The sequence below is a fragment of the Lupinus angustifolius genome, chromosome LG10 (genome assembly GCF_001865875.1).
Source record: "Lupinus angustifolius cultivar Tanjil chromosome LG10, LupAngTanjil_v1.0, whole genome shotgun sequence".
NCBI lineage: Eukaryota > Viridiplantae > Streptophyta > Magnoliopsida > Fabales > Fabaceae > Lupinus > Lupinus angustifolius.
The window spans coordinates 6661183-6676974 of NC_032018.1; the positions used below are offsets into that span (position 1 = coordinate 6661183).

General features: G+C 33.5%; 1 protein-coding gene and 1 pseudogene across 1 annotated transcript; one reads left to right on the top strand and one right to left on the bottom strand.

Moving 5' to 3' along the window:
• On the bottom strand, window positions 4812-7512 carry LOC109358749 (annotated as a pseudogene).
• Window positions 9256-9693, top strand: LOC109357986. Its single transcript, XM_019602055.1, has one exon. The coding sequence runs from the start codon at window positions 9256-9258 to the stop codon at window positions 9691-9693; it is 438 nt and encodes a 145-aa protein (XP_019457600.1).

The following is a 15792-nucleotide window of genomic DNA, read 5'->3' on the forward strand; positions in this document are numbered from 1 at the left end:
CCTTCTTCAGTTGTATTAAAAAAATATTCCATATCACATAACACTATTTTGTGAACCATCATCAGTAACTTCAAACCAATCCACAGTGTTGGTGAACAAGGTCTTGGGATTATTTGTGTTGAGCTTCACGAAAATTTACGTGAATAGTGTAGTTTGACTACACTATCACACTATTAGTGTAAGTTTTTTGGAAATTATAAGATTAGTGTAATTTTAATGGAAATTGTGTATGCTACCCACGATTTATGGGAAGTCGTGGACCAAGAACGCGAGTCCTGAGGGAAGTTGTGCCTCTTATGCACAAGTTCCACTTTATTTTTTTAAAGTCATATTCTTTAAACATGATTTTTAAAAGACGTGTTCCTTTAACATGATTTCCATTGTAAATTAATATTAAAATTACTCTATAGTCTAGTGTTTATTGTTTTATATGTTAAGCTAGAGGTGCATGGTTCAACACTCACTCATTGGTTATTTTGTTGTTTTTTATAAACATATATTATTGTGATAATAAAGTATCTCCTCACATAAAACGATCTCCTCCTGCCAATGAAATCATAACATTTGTTCAATTTCATCATTTTCTATAAAAAATATTTTTAAAACTAAACAAAATAGTACAAATGTCATAATTTTACTAGTTGAAGGAGATAAATTATCTCATGATATGAGAAAATACATTATTCCCTATTATTGTACAATGACTCTAATACAATGTGATCAGGAGTTTAAAATTAATTACATTGTCAAGGTATACATATTAAATCTTATGATTAGATTACATTAACCATATCATTATTTGTAAAGCATTAACCATATCATTATTTGTAAAGCATTAACCACTAGACTAAAGATCATTTTTAAATAGCACGATTTTAAAAAATAAAGTGGAACTTGTGCATGGGAAGCACGACTTCCCTCGGGACTCGTATTCATGGTCCCCGACTTCCGTTAAATCGTAGATAGCATACACGATTTTCATTAAAGTTACACTAATCTTGTAATTTCTGAGAGCTTTATATATATTCTAGAAAGTTAGACATATGCATATTACATAGACTAATGTTTTAGTCTTACATTTAAAAAAAATAGATTCTTAGGCGGGAAAAAAGACTTTTGGAGATGCAGGGGATCAAACCATGTATCTCCCCCCATGCAAAGTGGGCACTACCATTTGAGCTACATCCCCAAGTTTGAGAAAAAGAATTCAAGACCATATCTAATATGTATGAGATTGAGTCAAGAGTATATCTGGTCACATGGACCTAAGAAACACGACTTTTAAACATCATTTTTAAAGAGCACGACTATAAAAAATAAAGTGGAACTTGTACATGGGAAATACGACTTCCTCAGGACTAGCATTCCTGTTCCATGACTTCCCTTAAATCGTAGATAACATACATGATTTTCATTAAAGTTACACTAATCTTGTAATTTATGAGAGCTTTATATATATTCTAGAAAGTTAGACATATGCATATTACATAGACTAAAGTTTTAGTCTTACATTTAAAAAAAATAGATTCTTAGGCGGGAAAAAAGACTTTTGGAGATGCAGGGGATCAAACCATGTATCTCCCCCCATGCAAAGTGGGCACTACCATTTGAGCTACATCCCCAAGTTTGAGAAAAAGAATTCAAGACCATATCTAATATGTATGAGATTGAGTCAAGAGTATATCTGGTCACATGGACCTAAGAAACACGACTTTTAAACATCATTTTTAAAGAGCACGACTATAAAAAATAAAGTGGAACTTGTACATGGGAAATACGACTTCCCCAGGACTAGCATTCCTGTTCCATGACTTCCCTTAAATCGTAGATAACATACATGATTTTTGTTAAAGTTGCACTAATCCTGTAATTTCCAAAAAAATTATATTACACGCGTGATAGTATAATCAAACAACACTATCCACGTAATTTTCCTAAAGTTTCATATATATTCTAGAAAGTTAGACATGTGCAAATTACATAAACACTAATGTTTTAGTTTTACATTTTTAAAAATAGTTTTTTAGGTGGACAAACATTAGACTTTTGGAGATGTAGGGGATCGACCCTGTACCTCCCGCATGCAAAGTAGGTGCTCTACCATTTGAGCTACATCCCCAAGTTTGAGAAAATGAATTCACGAACATCTCTAATAAGTATGAGATTGAGTCAAGAGTATATCTTTGGTCACGTGGACCTAGGAAAGACATCTCATCACCGTTGCAATTTAAGGAACACGACTTTTAAAAATAATGTTAAAGAGCACGACTTTAAAAAATAAAGTGGAACTTGTGCATGAGAAACATGACTTCCCACTGGATTCGTATTCCTGGTCTACGACTTTCCTTAAATCATAAATATCATACACGATTTTCATTAAAATTACACTAATTCTGTAATTTCTAAAAACGTTACACTAGACGTGTAATAATGTAGTTAAAATACACTATCCACGTGAATTTTCCGAGTGTTTCATATATATTCTAGAAAGTTAGACATATGCAAAGTACTGAGACACTAATGTTTTAGTTTTACATTTTAAAAACTAAATTTTTTTTCTAGAAAGTTAGACATCCCATAACCGTTGCATTTTAAGGAACACGACTTTCAAAAATCATGTTTAAAGAGCACAACTTTAAAAAATAAAGTGGAACTTGTGCATGAGACTCGTATTCATGGTTCACGACTTCCCTTAAATCATAGATATCATACACAATTTTCATTAAAATTACACTAATCTTGTAATTTCTGAAAAAATTACACTAGACGTGTGATAGTGTAGTCAAATACAATATCCACGTAAATTTATCGAAAGCTTCATATATATTATAGAAAGTTAGACATATACAAAGTACAAGGACCTCCCGCATGCAAAGCGGGCGCTCTACCATTTGAGCTACATCCCCATGATTGAGAGAGGGAATTCAAGGCCATCTTTAATAGTCATGAGTATATCTTTGGTCACATGGACCTAGGAAAGACATCCTATCACCATTGCAGTTTAAGGAACACAATTTTTAAAAATCATGTTTAAAGAGCACGACTTTAAAAAATAAAATGGAACTTGTGGATGGGAAACATCACTTCCCCGAGGACTTGCATTCCTGGTCCACGACTTCCCTTAAATCGTAGATAGCATACACATTTTTCATTAAAATTACACTAATCTTGTAATTTCCAAAAACATTACAGTAGACGTGTGATAGTATAGTCAAAATACATTATCCACATAAATTTTCCGAGAGCTTCATATATATTATAGAAAGTTGGGCAAAACACTTCTGGAAATGCAGGGGATCAAACCCTGTACCTCCCGCATGCAAAGCGGGCACTCTACCATTTGAGCTACATCCTCAAGTTTGAGAAAGGCAATTCAAGATCATCTCTAATACTAATAACATTGAATCATGAGTATATCATTGATCACATGGACCTTGGAATGACATCCCATCATCGTTGCAGTTCCCAAACATGGGGGCTAACAAGCCCTTTTAGTCTATTAGGTATTTTCTATTTGGACGGATTATGTTACATACTTACATCCTTATTTTGGGACGCATCATGGCCAAATACAGAGTAAAAAGTAACTTATTCATGCAATCATCTATTATGTCTGGCTAGCTGGCCTACCTAGATAAATGACGACAATGACATGACGTGGTCTAGTGAGCAAATTACGAGAACGCAGACACTATAAGAATGTCATACAACTTGAATAACACAGATCTCTCTTATATGATTATCACGCTACTTGAACATTGCAAACCCCTACAACATAGTTGAACACGTTGTTCTGGAACTTGAGCTATACTCTACCATGTGGCAAAAGACAGAGTCACTATCACAGTTAGGGCACGACAAAACGAACCATTATGAATAAAGCACTATACCAGTCCAACATTGATAAAACATTGAAAATAATTAATAACTTGTGTACTGGTATTCAGTCGGAAGCGAACAATCATTAAAGGCGTGATTTTTCTTATTTCTAGGCTTCGAGTTACCATATCTCCAACACTGCAACTCCAATTGACCATGACGAGAACGAGTAGTCTTAGCAGAAACACATATGAGATGCAAGAAAGGATGAGGTAGCAAAGAAGAAGAAAGGAAAAGGCAGCATAAGGGAACTAAGAGGCAACACAAAGGTTGAAAGGAAGGTAATACTCATAGAGAATAAAGAAAGAAACCATAAAATATAAATGAGTCAATTTACTAAAAGTGCTTATATTTTTATTTTAGCAAATAGGTTACATATTTTTAGTTTTAAAATAGGAATAGGTGTACAAACTAAAATGGATCATAAAACCAACTAGCATATTGATTAAGTATATTTCCCGGTGTACCAGTGTACCATGTATTTAATGAGTAGCGTATACTAACAAGATGTTGATTTAGTGATATAAGATTTTGTTAGATTTTTATAATGACTAAAAGATTAAAAATTTGATTCAAGAGAATGACAGAGAACTAAATGCATACTGCCTATATAAATGTGACTTTTCCTGACAGTGGGAAATGATTCATAATGCATAATTGTTCTTGGTGGCTAATTAAATGACTCTAGAATTGTTTGCTTATATTTTAATATAAAAATATACACCCCCACTTAAAATTAATAGAACTCAAATCAGATCTGAATTAATGCATGTGTAACTTCTTTCATATTGTCACAAACAAAGAGAATGTGGCAGAACAGATTGCAAAGGTGATTAAGACACACACACGCACACACGCTTCCAATTTTTCAAGTCAAAATACCATGTATTATCTATGTATCAATCTTCAATTATTCTTGAAGCGGAAGAATCAACCTTCAATAAAGCAGTATCTCCATATAAAGTTGTAGCATTTCATTGGAACAGGAAATACACACCATAAGCAATCTTCATCAGTCAATCCCCCACATACAGGAGGAAAGACTTAGGAATGAAACAAGCCATTTCCAGATACCACACAAATAAAAACAGACAACAATATATAGTACAAATGAAGTTTCCCTTTCCCCTGTTGGGAACTGGGAAGTGTGGCCAATCAACAAGAAACAATGAGAAAGAAGAAACAACAGAATCCTATCTTTAGTTAATACACAGATGGGTAATCAACCCTCCCGTTTAATTCCGGAACACATGCATCAAATCCTAAGGGAGGTCCTACCAGCCATCACTGCAAAAAACGTAAATATATGAACAAGTTAAAGCAACCAAACATAACTAAAACTAAAGGTCGAAAGCTACCGAGTAAGAAAGAATTACCCACCTCTGCATCTTCACCTCCACCAAGCTTGGCAATGCCATTCACCTTATGGGCATCTTCTGTAACAGCAGGCGATAAAAATGTAGCAAACAATTATAGGAAAGAAGAGTATAAAAGGAAATAACTTCATACAATAAATGCAAAAACAAGATGAACGACTTCACCAATTAATACTAGTTATGCTATCATAAAAGACATATGTTTAGCATAAATCAAGCTATTGCAGTGACTTCAACTATAACTTAGCATCATAAAATATCATATCAAACCCATCAGTATTATCCTTGTTGTACATGACATGTTGCCCAAGTCACACTCAAAACACCTATCTGATCTCTTGTTACACATCTTAATGGACATTTATAAAATATTTTATATGAAAAATAAACCTATAGTAATAATAAACCACATTTTCCTATAAATCTTCACGAATAATTACCTCCATCTTCTGGGATGTCAGATGTCCACAAGGTAAGGTTGTCCCTGAGAAGTTGCATGATCAAGGTGCTATCTTTGTAAGAATCCTCATTCAAGGTGTCAAGCTCTGAAATAGCTTCATCAAAAGCTTGCTTTGCAAGATGACAGGCCCTGGAAAAAGGGAAATACAATCTCCCACCATAGGTACGAATATACCAATCTAAAATCATGATTTGAAATGCAAACAAAACCTACAAACCTCTCTGGTGAATTCAAGATCTCATAATAAAAAACTGAGAAATTTAATGCCAGACCCAATCAGATGAGGTGGGTGGGGGGTAATTCAGCCTTGGCTGTAGTGGTAGCAGCCTGCAATAAACAAAACAAAATAACTTTTGTATGAGATGCATATTACTAGCTAGTGATTGTCAGATGTCAACAGTAAAGAAGTTTAGGACATGCAACACATATTTTTAATAAACCCAGCAAATAACCATCTATAAGTTAGAAACGGGTATAAATGTTATATAAACTGAAACCTCAAGCTATAAGAATATATAATTTCACCTCATATGCTTTCATTGATTGATTAGAAGCCTCCTTCTTCTCATTGCCTGACTTAAATTCAGCAAGATAACGATAATAATCACCTTTCCTGCATTCAAAAAATTTGAACATATCATAGTCATCTTGCACAAATAAAAAAAAACAAATCTATACTAGAGAATGAGACACAAATGCTCACATCTTATAATAAAACACAGTTGATTCACCAGCTGTAGCTGAAGGTATAAGGTGTTCATCAATCACTTTCATAACATCATTACAGATGTTTGCAAGCTCAGACTCAACCTTGTTCCTATACTCCTTAATTCGTTTCGCATTTATTTCATTTCCCTTTGTTTCCTCCTTTTGCTCTATGGAAGACATGATCCTCCATGAGGCTCTGCGAGCACCAATCACATTCTTATAACCGACAGAAAGCAAATTCCCCTCTTCAACTGTTAGCTCAACATCAAGATTAGCAACGTTTTTCATTGAATCCACCATCTCTGCCACAAATTAGACAAAACACATTGATTTAACAATAACTAATAGATCTTCATTGGTGACAAAGAACCTTTCAAGGACCTATCTCACATGCTCATAATCTTTCAAGGATTAAATTGATAGTTTACTGTATTTTTGTTAAGCATCGATAGTTTACTCTCATCAATGAAAAATACTTGAACATGCTTAAGTAACTTGCCATGACTTCAACCTGCAGCACCAAAGTTTGAAGAATTCACATGCCCACTACTTATACTTAAATGCATTTTTCAAGATTTTTCCAATAAAGCAAAAACACAGAAAATGGGTAAAAATTTAAAAAGAAATGAAAAGCAGAAATGGAATAATATATTCCTCTCACAGGGTTCTAAGCCCTAAATTACCAACCCTAACAGATCCAACTCCTTTGCTCTATTTGCATGGAAAGTGACAGTAAATAGTAAACAATAGACCAAATTTGGTGAAAAATTTAAATTTTTACACTATGAATTATCTAAAATCGATGAAAATTGCATAAATTTACTCAAAACAACTTGAAAGAAGTAATCGCGAAATCACGTGTCCGAAAAATCAAACAAATCTACATGCACGTGAAAAATTACATACGAGGAAGAAACCAAACCTTCGTATCGCTCGGCCTGCTCCGCAAGCTTGGCGATGTAGACAAAGGTCTCGCGTTCCTTGGAGGAAGCCATTACCATTCTCCTCAAAATTAGGGTTTTCGAATTCTCAATTTTTTTCTCTCTCTCTCTCTCACTGAGATTCTTTTTGGTCGAGGTTCTGTTGAAACTTGAAAAGGTAGTGGTAGGTGGAATGTCGAAAGTACCCCTACGTGTTCTTTATTTTATCCTTTTTGTCCCTTTGTGTTGAATGTTGATGCTCATTGACTAAAGACTCGATGAATATGGTTGGTGTGAAAGAAGAGCCTAACTGGATTTGTAGCTAATCAATGAATCCCACGTGTCATATAAAATCTTCAATTACATGTTTTGGCCTATCACAAATCGCATCATCATGTGAATAAATTAATATGTATTGTGTGTGGACAGACATGTTGTTGAACTTGCGTTTTGTCTTGTTTTGAGGGTGAGTGTTGTGTTTCCATTTTGGAAAAACATGCTTTCTTTCCTTTGAATTGGCATGTTTTTTATCCAAAACTACATTTTCATTGAAAATAGTTTCACCTATAGTCTTACTCTCTTACATAATCAATAGAATACATCCTAATACATTAGAAATAGAAAATAAAATATCAATCTTTCCAATTAACTAAAATACGATATATGATATATTTAATTATTTTCTATAAAAATATTTTTAAAAATTAAAAGAATAATAAATATCATAATTTTAGTAGTTGAAGGATATAATTTATTCATTAATATGATGAAATATTTTATTATCTTAAAAAAAACACAATAAATTTTTGATAGACTTGTTTTTTTAATGTGATAATAAATAAGAACAAATATTAGTTTATTTAGAACCTTAATAAAGTATTTAGAAGAAAATATTTCATCGTTTCAGAAGATAATTATTTTATTTCTTTAAATTCACTTATTGTTTTACATGTATCTTATTTTGTTTTATAATATATATTAAAATGAAAACTTCTAAAAGAAAAAAACACATGTCAAATATTGAATGAATTCAAGGAGATAAGTTATCTCTTAATATGAAAAGATCATTTATTCTCTGAAGTATTAATGATTGTCCTTTACATTTATCTTTATTTAACATTTTTTAATTTGTATAATAATGGAAAAGTTAATAGTTAAAGAGAGATAAAATAGATACTAGAAAAATACAATAAATTTAGTGTAATTCAATATTCTTATTAAGAACATGTGTTTTAATGGAACATTCGAATGAGAATGAACGAGAGACTTTTTTATTTATCATTTTCTTCATGGGGATGTTAAGAAATATTCTAAAATCATTGTTCAAGATGGCAACATTATCTTAAAAATGAGGAAAATATCTTATATCTCACACTTTGTATCACTTTAAGTGTCAAAGCTCAAATTGGTCACACAAAAGTTAAATATTTAAAACCTTAATAATAGTTTTATATTTATCTTTTAGCTCTCATCATTACAGACTTACATTTTTTTTCCTTCAAACTTGTTCTCTCACTTACAATACTTCACCTTGCCCTACTTTGGTTGTCGTATTACCTTGCCCTCCTCTGATTTTCATTTCATATATGTTGATGTTCTACGAACATCTTGTTAATTTCCTTTCTTTCTTACCTTAAGTCTCAAGGAACTATGACTTACTTTCTTTATTTATTATTTCAGTTACTTTAAGTTTGTAGCTTATTGAGCTTTTTCCCTTCTCTTTTGGTTTTTGGCTTATTCTTCTTCAGCCCACTTTCTCTTCTTTTTTTGTTGTTGCAATATTTCTATTAATAGTTGGTAGATTAGTTTAGTTAGTTAACAACTTTCTAATTCAATTCTATTTTCTCTCTCAAGCATTCTCTCTGTAAGTTTCTGTTGCATTCTCTTTCTTCCGCTGTGCATTCTCTCTAAGATGGTATTAGAGCATTCAATGCTCTGGTTCCTCTACCCAAACTCTCCTCTCCCTTTTCTCCTTGACTCGACGAACCTCTCTTTCGATGGAAGCAATTATCACTCTTGGGCTCGAGCTATGGAGCTTTCACTGGATTCCAAGAACAAGTTGAAGTTCATCACTAGAACCTTGAAGCAACCACCACCAGGTGACCCTCTACACGATTTATGGAAAAGATGTAACAATATGGTGCTCTCATGGATACAACGTTCAATGGAGGAATCAATTGTCAAGTCTATCTTATGGATCGATTCAGTTGCTGCGGTTTGGAAGGATCTCCAAGATAGGTTCTCCCAAGATGATATGTTCAGAATTTCAGAGTTGCTCTATGAATTTTATTACCTGAATCAAGGTAATCTCACAATATCCGAATATTTTAGTGAGTTAAAGAGTCTTTGAGAAGAAATTGAAACTTTCATGCCAATTCATAACTGTACATGCTCCATCCCATGCACTTGTGGAGTAATTCCCCTAGTAAAAGGCGATAAAGAACAAAGTTATGTAATCAGATTTTTAAAGGGCCTGAATAAGCAATATGCTCAAGTCAGATCTTAGATAATGATTCTTGATCCCTTGCCTAATATTAGTATGGATCTCTCTCTATTAAGTCAAGAAGATAGACAATTCAATATTCCAACCCTCCTTGATCCAGAACCTCAAAATAGGGCCTTAACCCTTAGCACCAGACAAGAAACTTACAAGACCCCAAGCAACAATACCAGCAATAACCCAGGAAGAGGAAGCAACACATATAGAGGAAACAAACCTAGATTCAATAGTGGAGGCAGAAATCAAGGGAACAAATTCTGCCCCCATTGCCAAAGAACTAACCACACCATTGACACCTATTTTATTAAGCATGGATATCCCCCTGGATACTAGAACAAAAAATCCACTACGATGGCAAATCATGCAATTGGCTTCCCCTTGGACCAAGGTAGTGAAGGCAATCAATTACAGCCACCTAAATCAAGAACCAGCAAAGTGTTCATAGATGAGCAAGTTTAGAGTATTCTGGACCTGATGCATAATGCAATGACAGGAGATCACACTATTAACTCTTCCATTCAAACCAAGATTATCCCTGCCTCACTAGGTAATATCAAATCTTGTTGGATCATGGACACAAGTGCTACAGACCATATTACCAATGATATACACAAATTTCAAAACTATAAGTCTATAGCACCCATACCCATCTCCCTGCCTAATGGTGACAAAGTGTCTACCTGCATTTCATGAACTGTTTTCCTCACTCCAACTTTAAGATTAACATATGTTTTGTTTGTTCCACAATTTCATATTAACTTGCTTTCAGTGAATAAGATAATGCACACTCTCCACTGCCATTTCATTTCCTCTTACCATAAATGTTTAATTTTGCAGAACCATACCAAGAGGATGATTGGTTCAGCTAGACCACATCAAGGGCTCTTCTTGATAGATTTACACAATTTTAGGCATTTTATAGGACATTACTCTACTACTATTGATTTTGTTAAATAAAATAATGACAATTGCTTATGGCATCTTAGACTTGGACATACTCCTCCTCATGTTTTGATTCAACTTAAAAACATTTCCCCTTATATTCATACTGCTCATGATATTACTCTTTTCCATGTTTGCCACATAGCTAAACAAAGAAGGTTACCTTTTAATATATGCACATATCTTACCTCACATTGTTTTGACATTTTGCATGCTGATATTTAGGGCCCATATTGTGTGCCATCTATATATGGTCACAAGTACTTCCTCACTCTTGTTGATGATCACACAAGATTCACCTGGATCATTCTTCTAAAATCCAAGGCAGAGACTAGGTCTCACTTAATTTGTTTCATCTCCTATATAGAAACTCAGTTTAATAAGAAGCTTAAATGTCTCAAGAGTGACAATGGAGTAGAGTTTTTTATGCATGATTACCTAAATAAAAAGGGTGTCATCCATCAAAGAATTTGTGTTGAGACACCCCAACAAAATGAGATTGTTGAAAGAAAACATCAATACATCCTCATTGTAGCAAGAGCTATCTTCTTTCAATCACACCCACCCTCAAAGCTTTGGAATTTTTCCGTTCAACATGTCATTCACATTATCAATAGGTTGCCCTCACCCTTACTAAGCCAATAGAGCCCCTATCAGTACCTCTATAAAACTCTACCCTATACGGATCATCTCATAGTGTTTGGATGCTTAGCATATGCAACTACCATACTATCCCATAGAACTAAATTTCAATCTAGGGCTACTTGTCTTTATTGGTTATAGAGAAGAAACCAAAGGATATGTTCTATACAACCTTCAGTCTCACATTATCTTCATTTCCAAGAACATAATTTTTATGAAAACCATTTCCCTTTCTAATATCATCCTGACCCTGACCTCAAAACCAATTCCATCTACAAACCTATTCCTCCATCTCCTGATATCCATATCATTGATCCCATTGATAACCACTCTACTACTTTACAAGATTTCCAACCCCTGTCCCAAAAACTAACCCAATTCATCTCCTCCACAACCCATTCATCACCCAACTAGATAGTCCACTACAATTAGGAACCCTTCATCCCACCTTTAATATTATCATTACAATCTTCCACATCCACTCTTCAACAACCAGATCCCTCCACATGTATTCTCTATCCCTTATCTTCTTATCTCAGTTATGCTAATTGTGCTTCTTCATACAAGAACTTTTGTGTTGTTTTGTCAAGTACTCCTAAGCCATCCACCTACAAACAAGCTTCCTCCATTCCTTTTTGGCAAGAGGCCATGAACCAAGAATTTCAAGCTCTTCAACTTAACAACACCTGGTCAATTGTTCCCCTACTTGACAACAACGTCCCTATTTGCTGCGAATGGGTCTACAAAGTGAAATATCTTGCAGATGGAACCCTAGACATATACAAAGCAATGTTGGTGGCCAAGGGATTCAATCAATCAAATGGAAGGGGTAGACTACTTTGACACATTTTCTCTATTGTCAAGATCACTACAATCAGGGTCATCTTAGCCTTGGCTATTGCCAAATCTTGGTTCCTTGACAACTTGACATCAACAATTCTTTTCTTCATGGATATCTATATGAAGAAGTTTATATGCAACCCCCTCTAGGTCTTCTTCCTCCTACATCCTCTCTGGTTTGCAAGTTTCACAAATCACTTTATGGACTTAAGTAGGCAAGCAGAGAATGACATACAACACTGTCCAACAAACTCATCTCCTTGGGATTCATTCACTCATCTACAGACCATGCTCTCTTCACCAAAAACTTACAAAACTCCTTCATTGTCATATTGGTTTATGTAGATGATATGGTTCTCATTGGCAACAATCTCGCAGAAATCAAACAAGTCAAGCATATTCTCGACATTACCTACAAAATCAAAAACTTAGGCCAATTAAGATACTTCTTAGGCCTTGAAATTGCAAGGTCTGCAAAGGGTATTCATCTCAACAAAAGAAAGTACACATTATCCTTACTTGAAGACTCAGGCACTTTAACCTTCAAGCCTGCCAAAACACCTTCAGATCCATCCATCAAACTTCACATGAACCAAGCACTCCACTCTCAGAAGACTTGTTGGGAGACTCATCTACCTCACCATCTCTTGACCTGACATTTTAGTTGTTGTACAACAATTAAGCTTATTCATGTCTAATCCTTTCTCCATACATCTTACAACTGCTCATAAGGTCCTACACTACTTAAAGACCTCACATTCACAAGGTCTTCTATTCAACTCAAATTCAACTCTCAAGTTGCATTCCTTTTTCGATTCTGATTGGGCATGTTGTCTCGATACAAGAAAGTCAATTACTGGATTTTGTGTGTTCCTCGGGTCTTCCCTCATCTCTTGGAAAACCAAGAAACAAAACATTGTTAGTCGATCTTCCTCTGAAGCTGAATATCGACCCTTGTTCAACCTGGTTTATGAACTACAATGGCTTGATTATCTCTTCATAGATCTTCACATACCAATTTCTCTCGCAACATCAGTCTATTGTGATAACAGATCAACCATCTACCTTGCGCATAATCTCATGTTTTATGAACATACGAAACATATTGAAATCGACTGCCACGTTGTTCATGACAAAACTCAGAAGGGCCTTGTTCATCTATTGCCCATTCCTTCAGTTGATCAACTAGCCGACGCTTTCACTAAAGCTCTCCCTCTGAAATCATTTCAAAACTTCATTTTCAAGTTGGGACTTTATGATTTGCACCGTCCAACTTGAGGGGGTGTTAATTTCCTTTCTTTCTTACCTTAAGTATCAAGTAACTATAGCTTCCTTTCTTGCTTTATTGTTTCAGTTACTTTAAGTTTGTAGCTTATTGGGCTTTTTCCTTTCTCTTTTATTTTTGGGCTTATTCTTCTTCATCTCACTTTCTCTTTGTTTGTTGCAATATTTCTGTTAATAGATGGTAGGTTAGTTTAGTTAGTTCACAACTTTCTAACTCAATTCTCTTTTCTCTCTCAAGCATTCTCTCTGTAAGTTTCTATTGCAAGATTGAATAAAAAATTTCTTGCTTTTTTTTTCCTTCTCTTTCTTCCATTGTGCATTTTCTCTAAGACATCTCTCTAATTTTTTCTTGATCAAGGTATTTTAGTTGTCATCCTCAATATGCATTATTAATATAATTGTAGCTCGATTAAAACCAAAATACTTAAAGTCATGCATATTAATAAGGAACTAAAGATGAAAGTTTTTAGAAGCAAATTATTGAGTATTCACTAGACATGATTTCTATTCATTCAAAAATTTCACAAGAAACTATTATTAGGATAAGAATGAAGTTTTTGTCAAATGATTATGCTTCTAACTTTTACAATGAATATGCTAGAATGATTGGTTTTGGAACGAGATTAAGCAAATCTCACAAAGACAAAGGAAACTATTCTAGTTAGAATGTTTGATTATTCCTCTTAAGGCATTAGGGAAAAAGATAAGAGACACACTTATGTGAAATAATATAAAGCTAATGATAAAATGAAACTGAATAAAAAGCTTAATTGTTCTACATCACATGGACAAATATTTATTTATTAACATGAATTTTTTTCTATTTGTAACACTATATCATCTCTTACACGTTGATAGCAAACCTAATGGTTATCGACGCAAGTCTGGGGCGAATCTAAGTCTAAAAATGAAACAATGGAGTGAGTCTGAGTCTAAATATGAAACAACAAGACGGTCTGATAGAGTGACTAGACCCATCAGATATATTGTCATCCCTATTTCAAACCACTAAAATAACAATATGAAAAGATATCAAAATCCTTATTATAACTATTTGAGTAAACACCTATTTTGGTTATTCAAATTTTTGTATGTATCGATTTGGTCCCTAAAAAAATTGAAAATTCCAAAATGGTCCCTAAAAAAATCAAGTATGATTCAAGTTAGTCATTTTTAGTATTTTTATGATCCGTGATAGAGATTATATTGACTCACACTCACATCTTTGGATAATAGATTAAATTTTCACCTTTTCGGAATCAAATTAAACAAACAATTTTTTAAAGATCAAAGCGTATATTCACTCATTTATGAGGGGATACATATCATTGGTTGTGCCTATAAAAATATTATTCATTATCTTTTTTTTATCGGCAAAAGAAAAAATTTATTAGAAAATTAAGAGTTACAAGAGAGAAAAAAGAAAAAGATGAACAAAAATAGTTACAATACAATATTTAGACAAGCTTGATGGTTAGCAATCCAGTTGGAATAAAGAATTGAGTTTTTTCCCCTACTCACTGTTGATCCAAAGCCAAGATTTCACTATTGTTGATTCCATAATATGATGAAGAGATGACTTAATTGAGCTAAAGATAAGGTCATTCCTAGCCAACCAAATTGCCCGAATTCTAGCTAATTAACCATATGACACTCCATACTTTCCAATATTTATTGTCTTTTACCATGTGAGTAGTAAAGTGGTGAATTGGAGCAAGAGGAAAAACAATGATGATATTCAACCATTTGTAGATAAGTTGCCAGAAATTAATTACTTTATTCATTTGGTATATTATTTAGATTTAATATGTATATATTGATAATATAAGTGTTTTTTACACTATCAACAAATCATTCACCATTCATATGATAATCATCATTAAAAAAGTAATACAAATCAATAGTGATGATGTGTTCATAGTGTAAAAAACTTTACACTGATGATACATAGATTTTAAATTCATTATTTTAGTTTAGTATATTTTATTTTATAATAACATATAGGAATTATGTATCTTTGTCTTTTTTATAGGCTAATTTTTAATTCTTTCAACAGATTAAATTTGAGTTATATTCGGATTTGAAGGTTATTCTACATAAAATTGTTCTACTTTTAACAAAAGGTTTTGAAGTATTAGCGTACGCAGAAAGTGCAGAAATGCTCCGTTGAGATGTGATCTTGTCGGATTCAAACCACATTAGTCCTTATTGTATTGAATTTAAAATTTATGTACTGAGAAT

What these genes read in the sequence shown, in the direction of transcription:
- LOC109357986 (XM_019602055.1), top strand. Translation starts at nt 9,256, where the DNA reads ATGGTATTAGAGCATTCAATGCTCTGGTTCCTCTACCCAAACTCTCCT.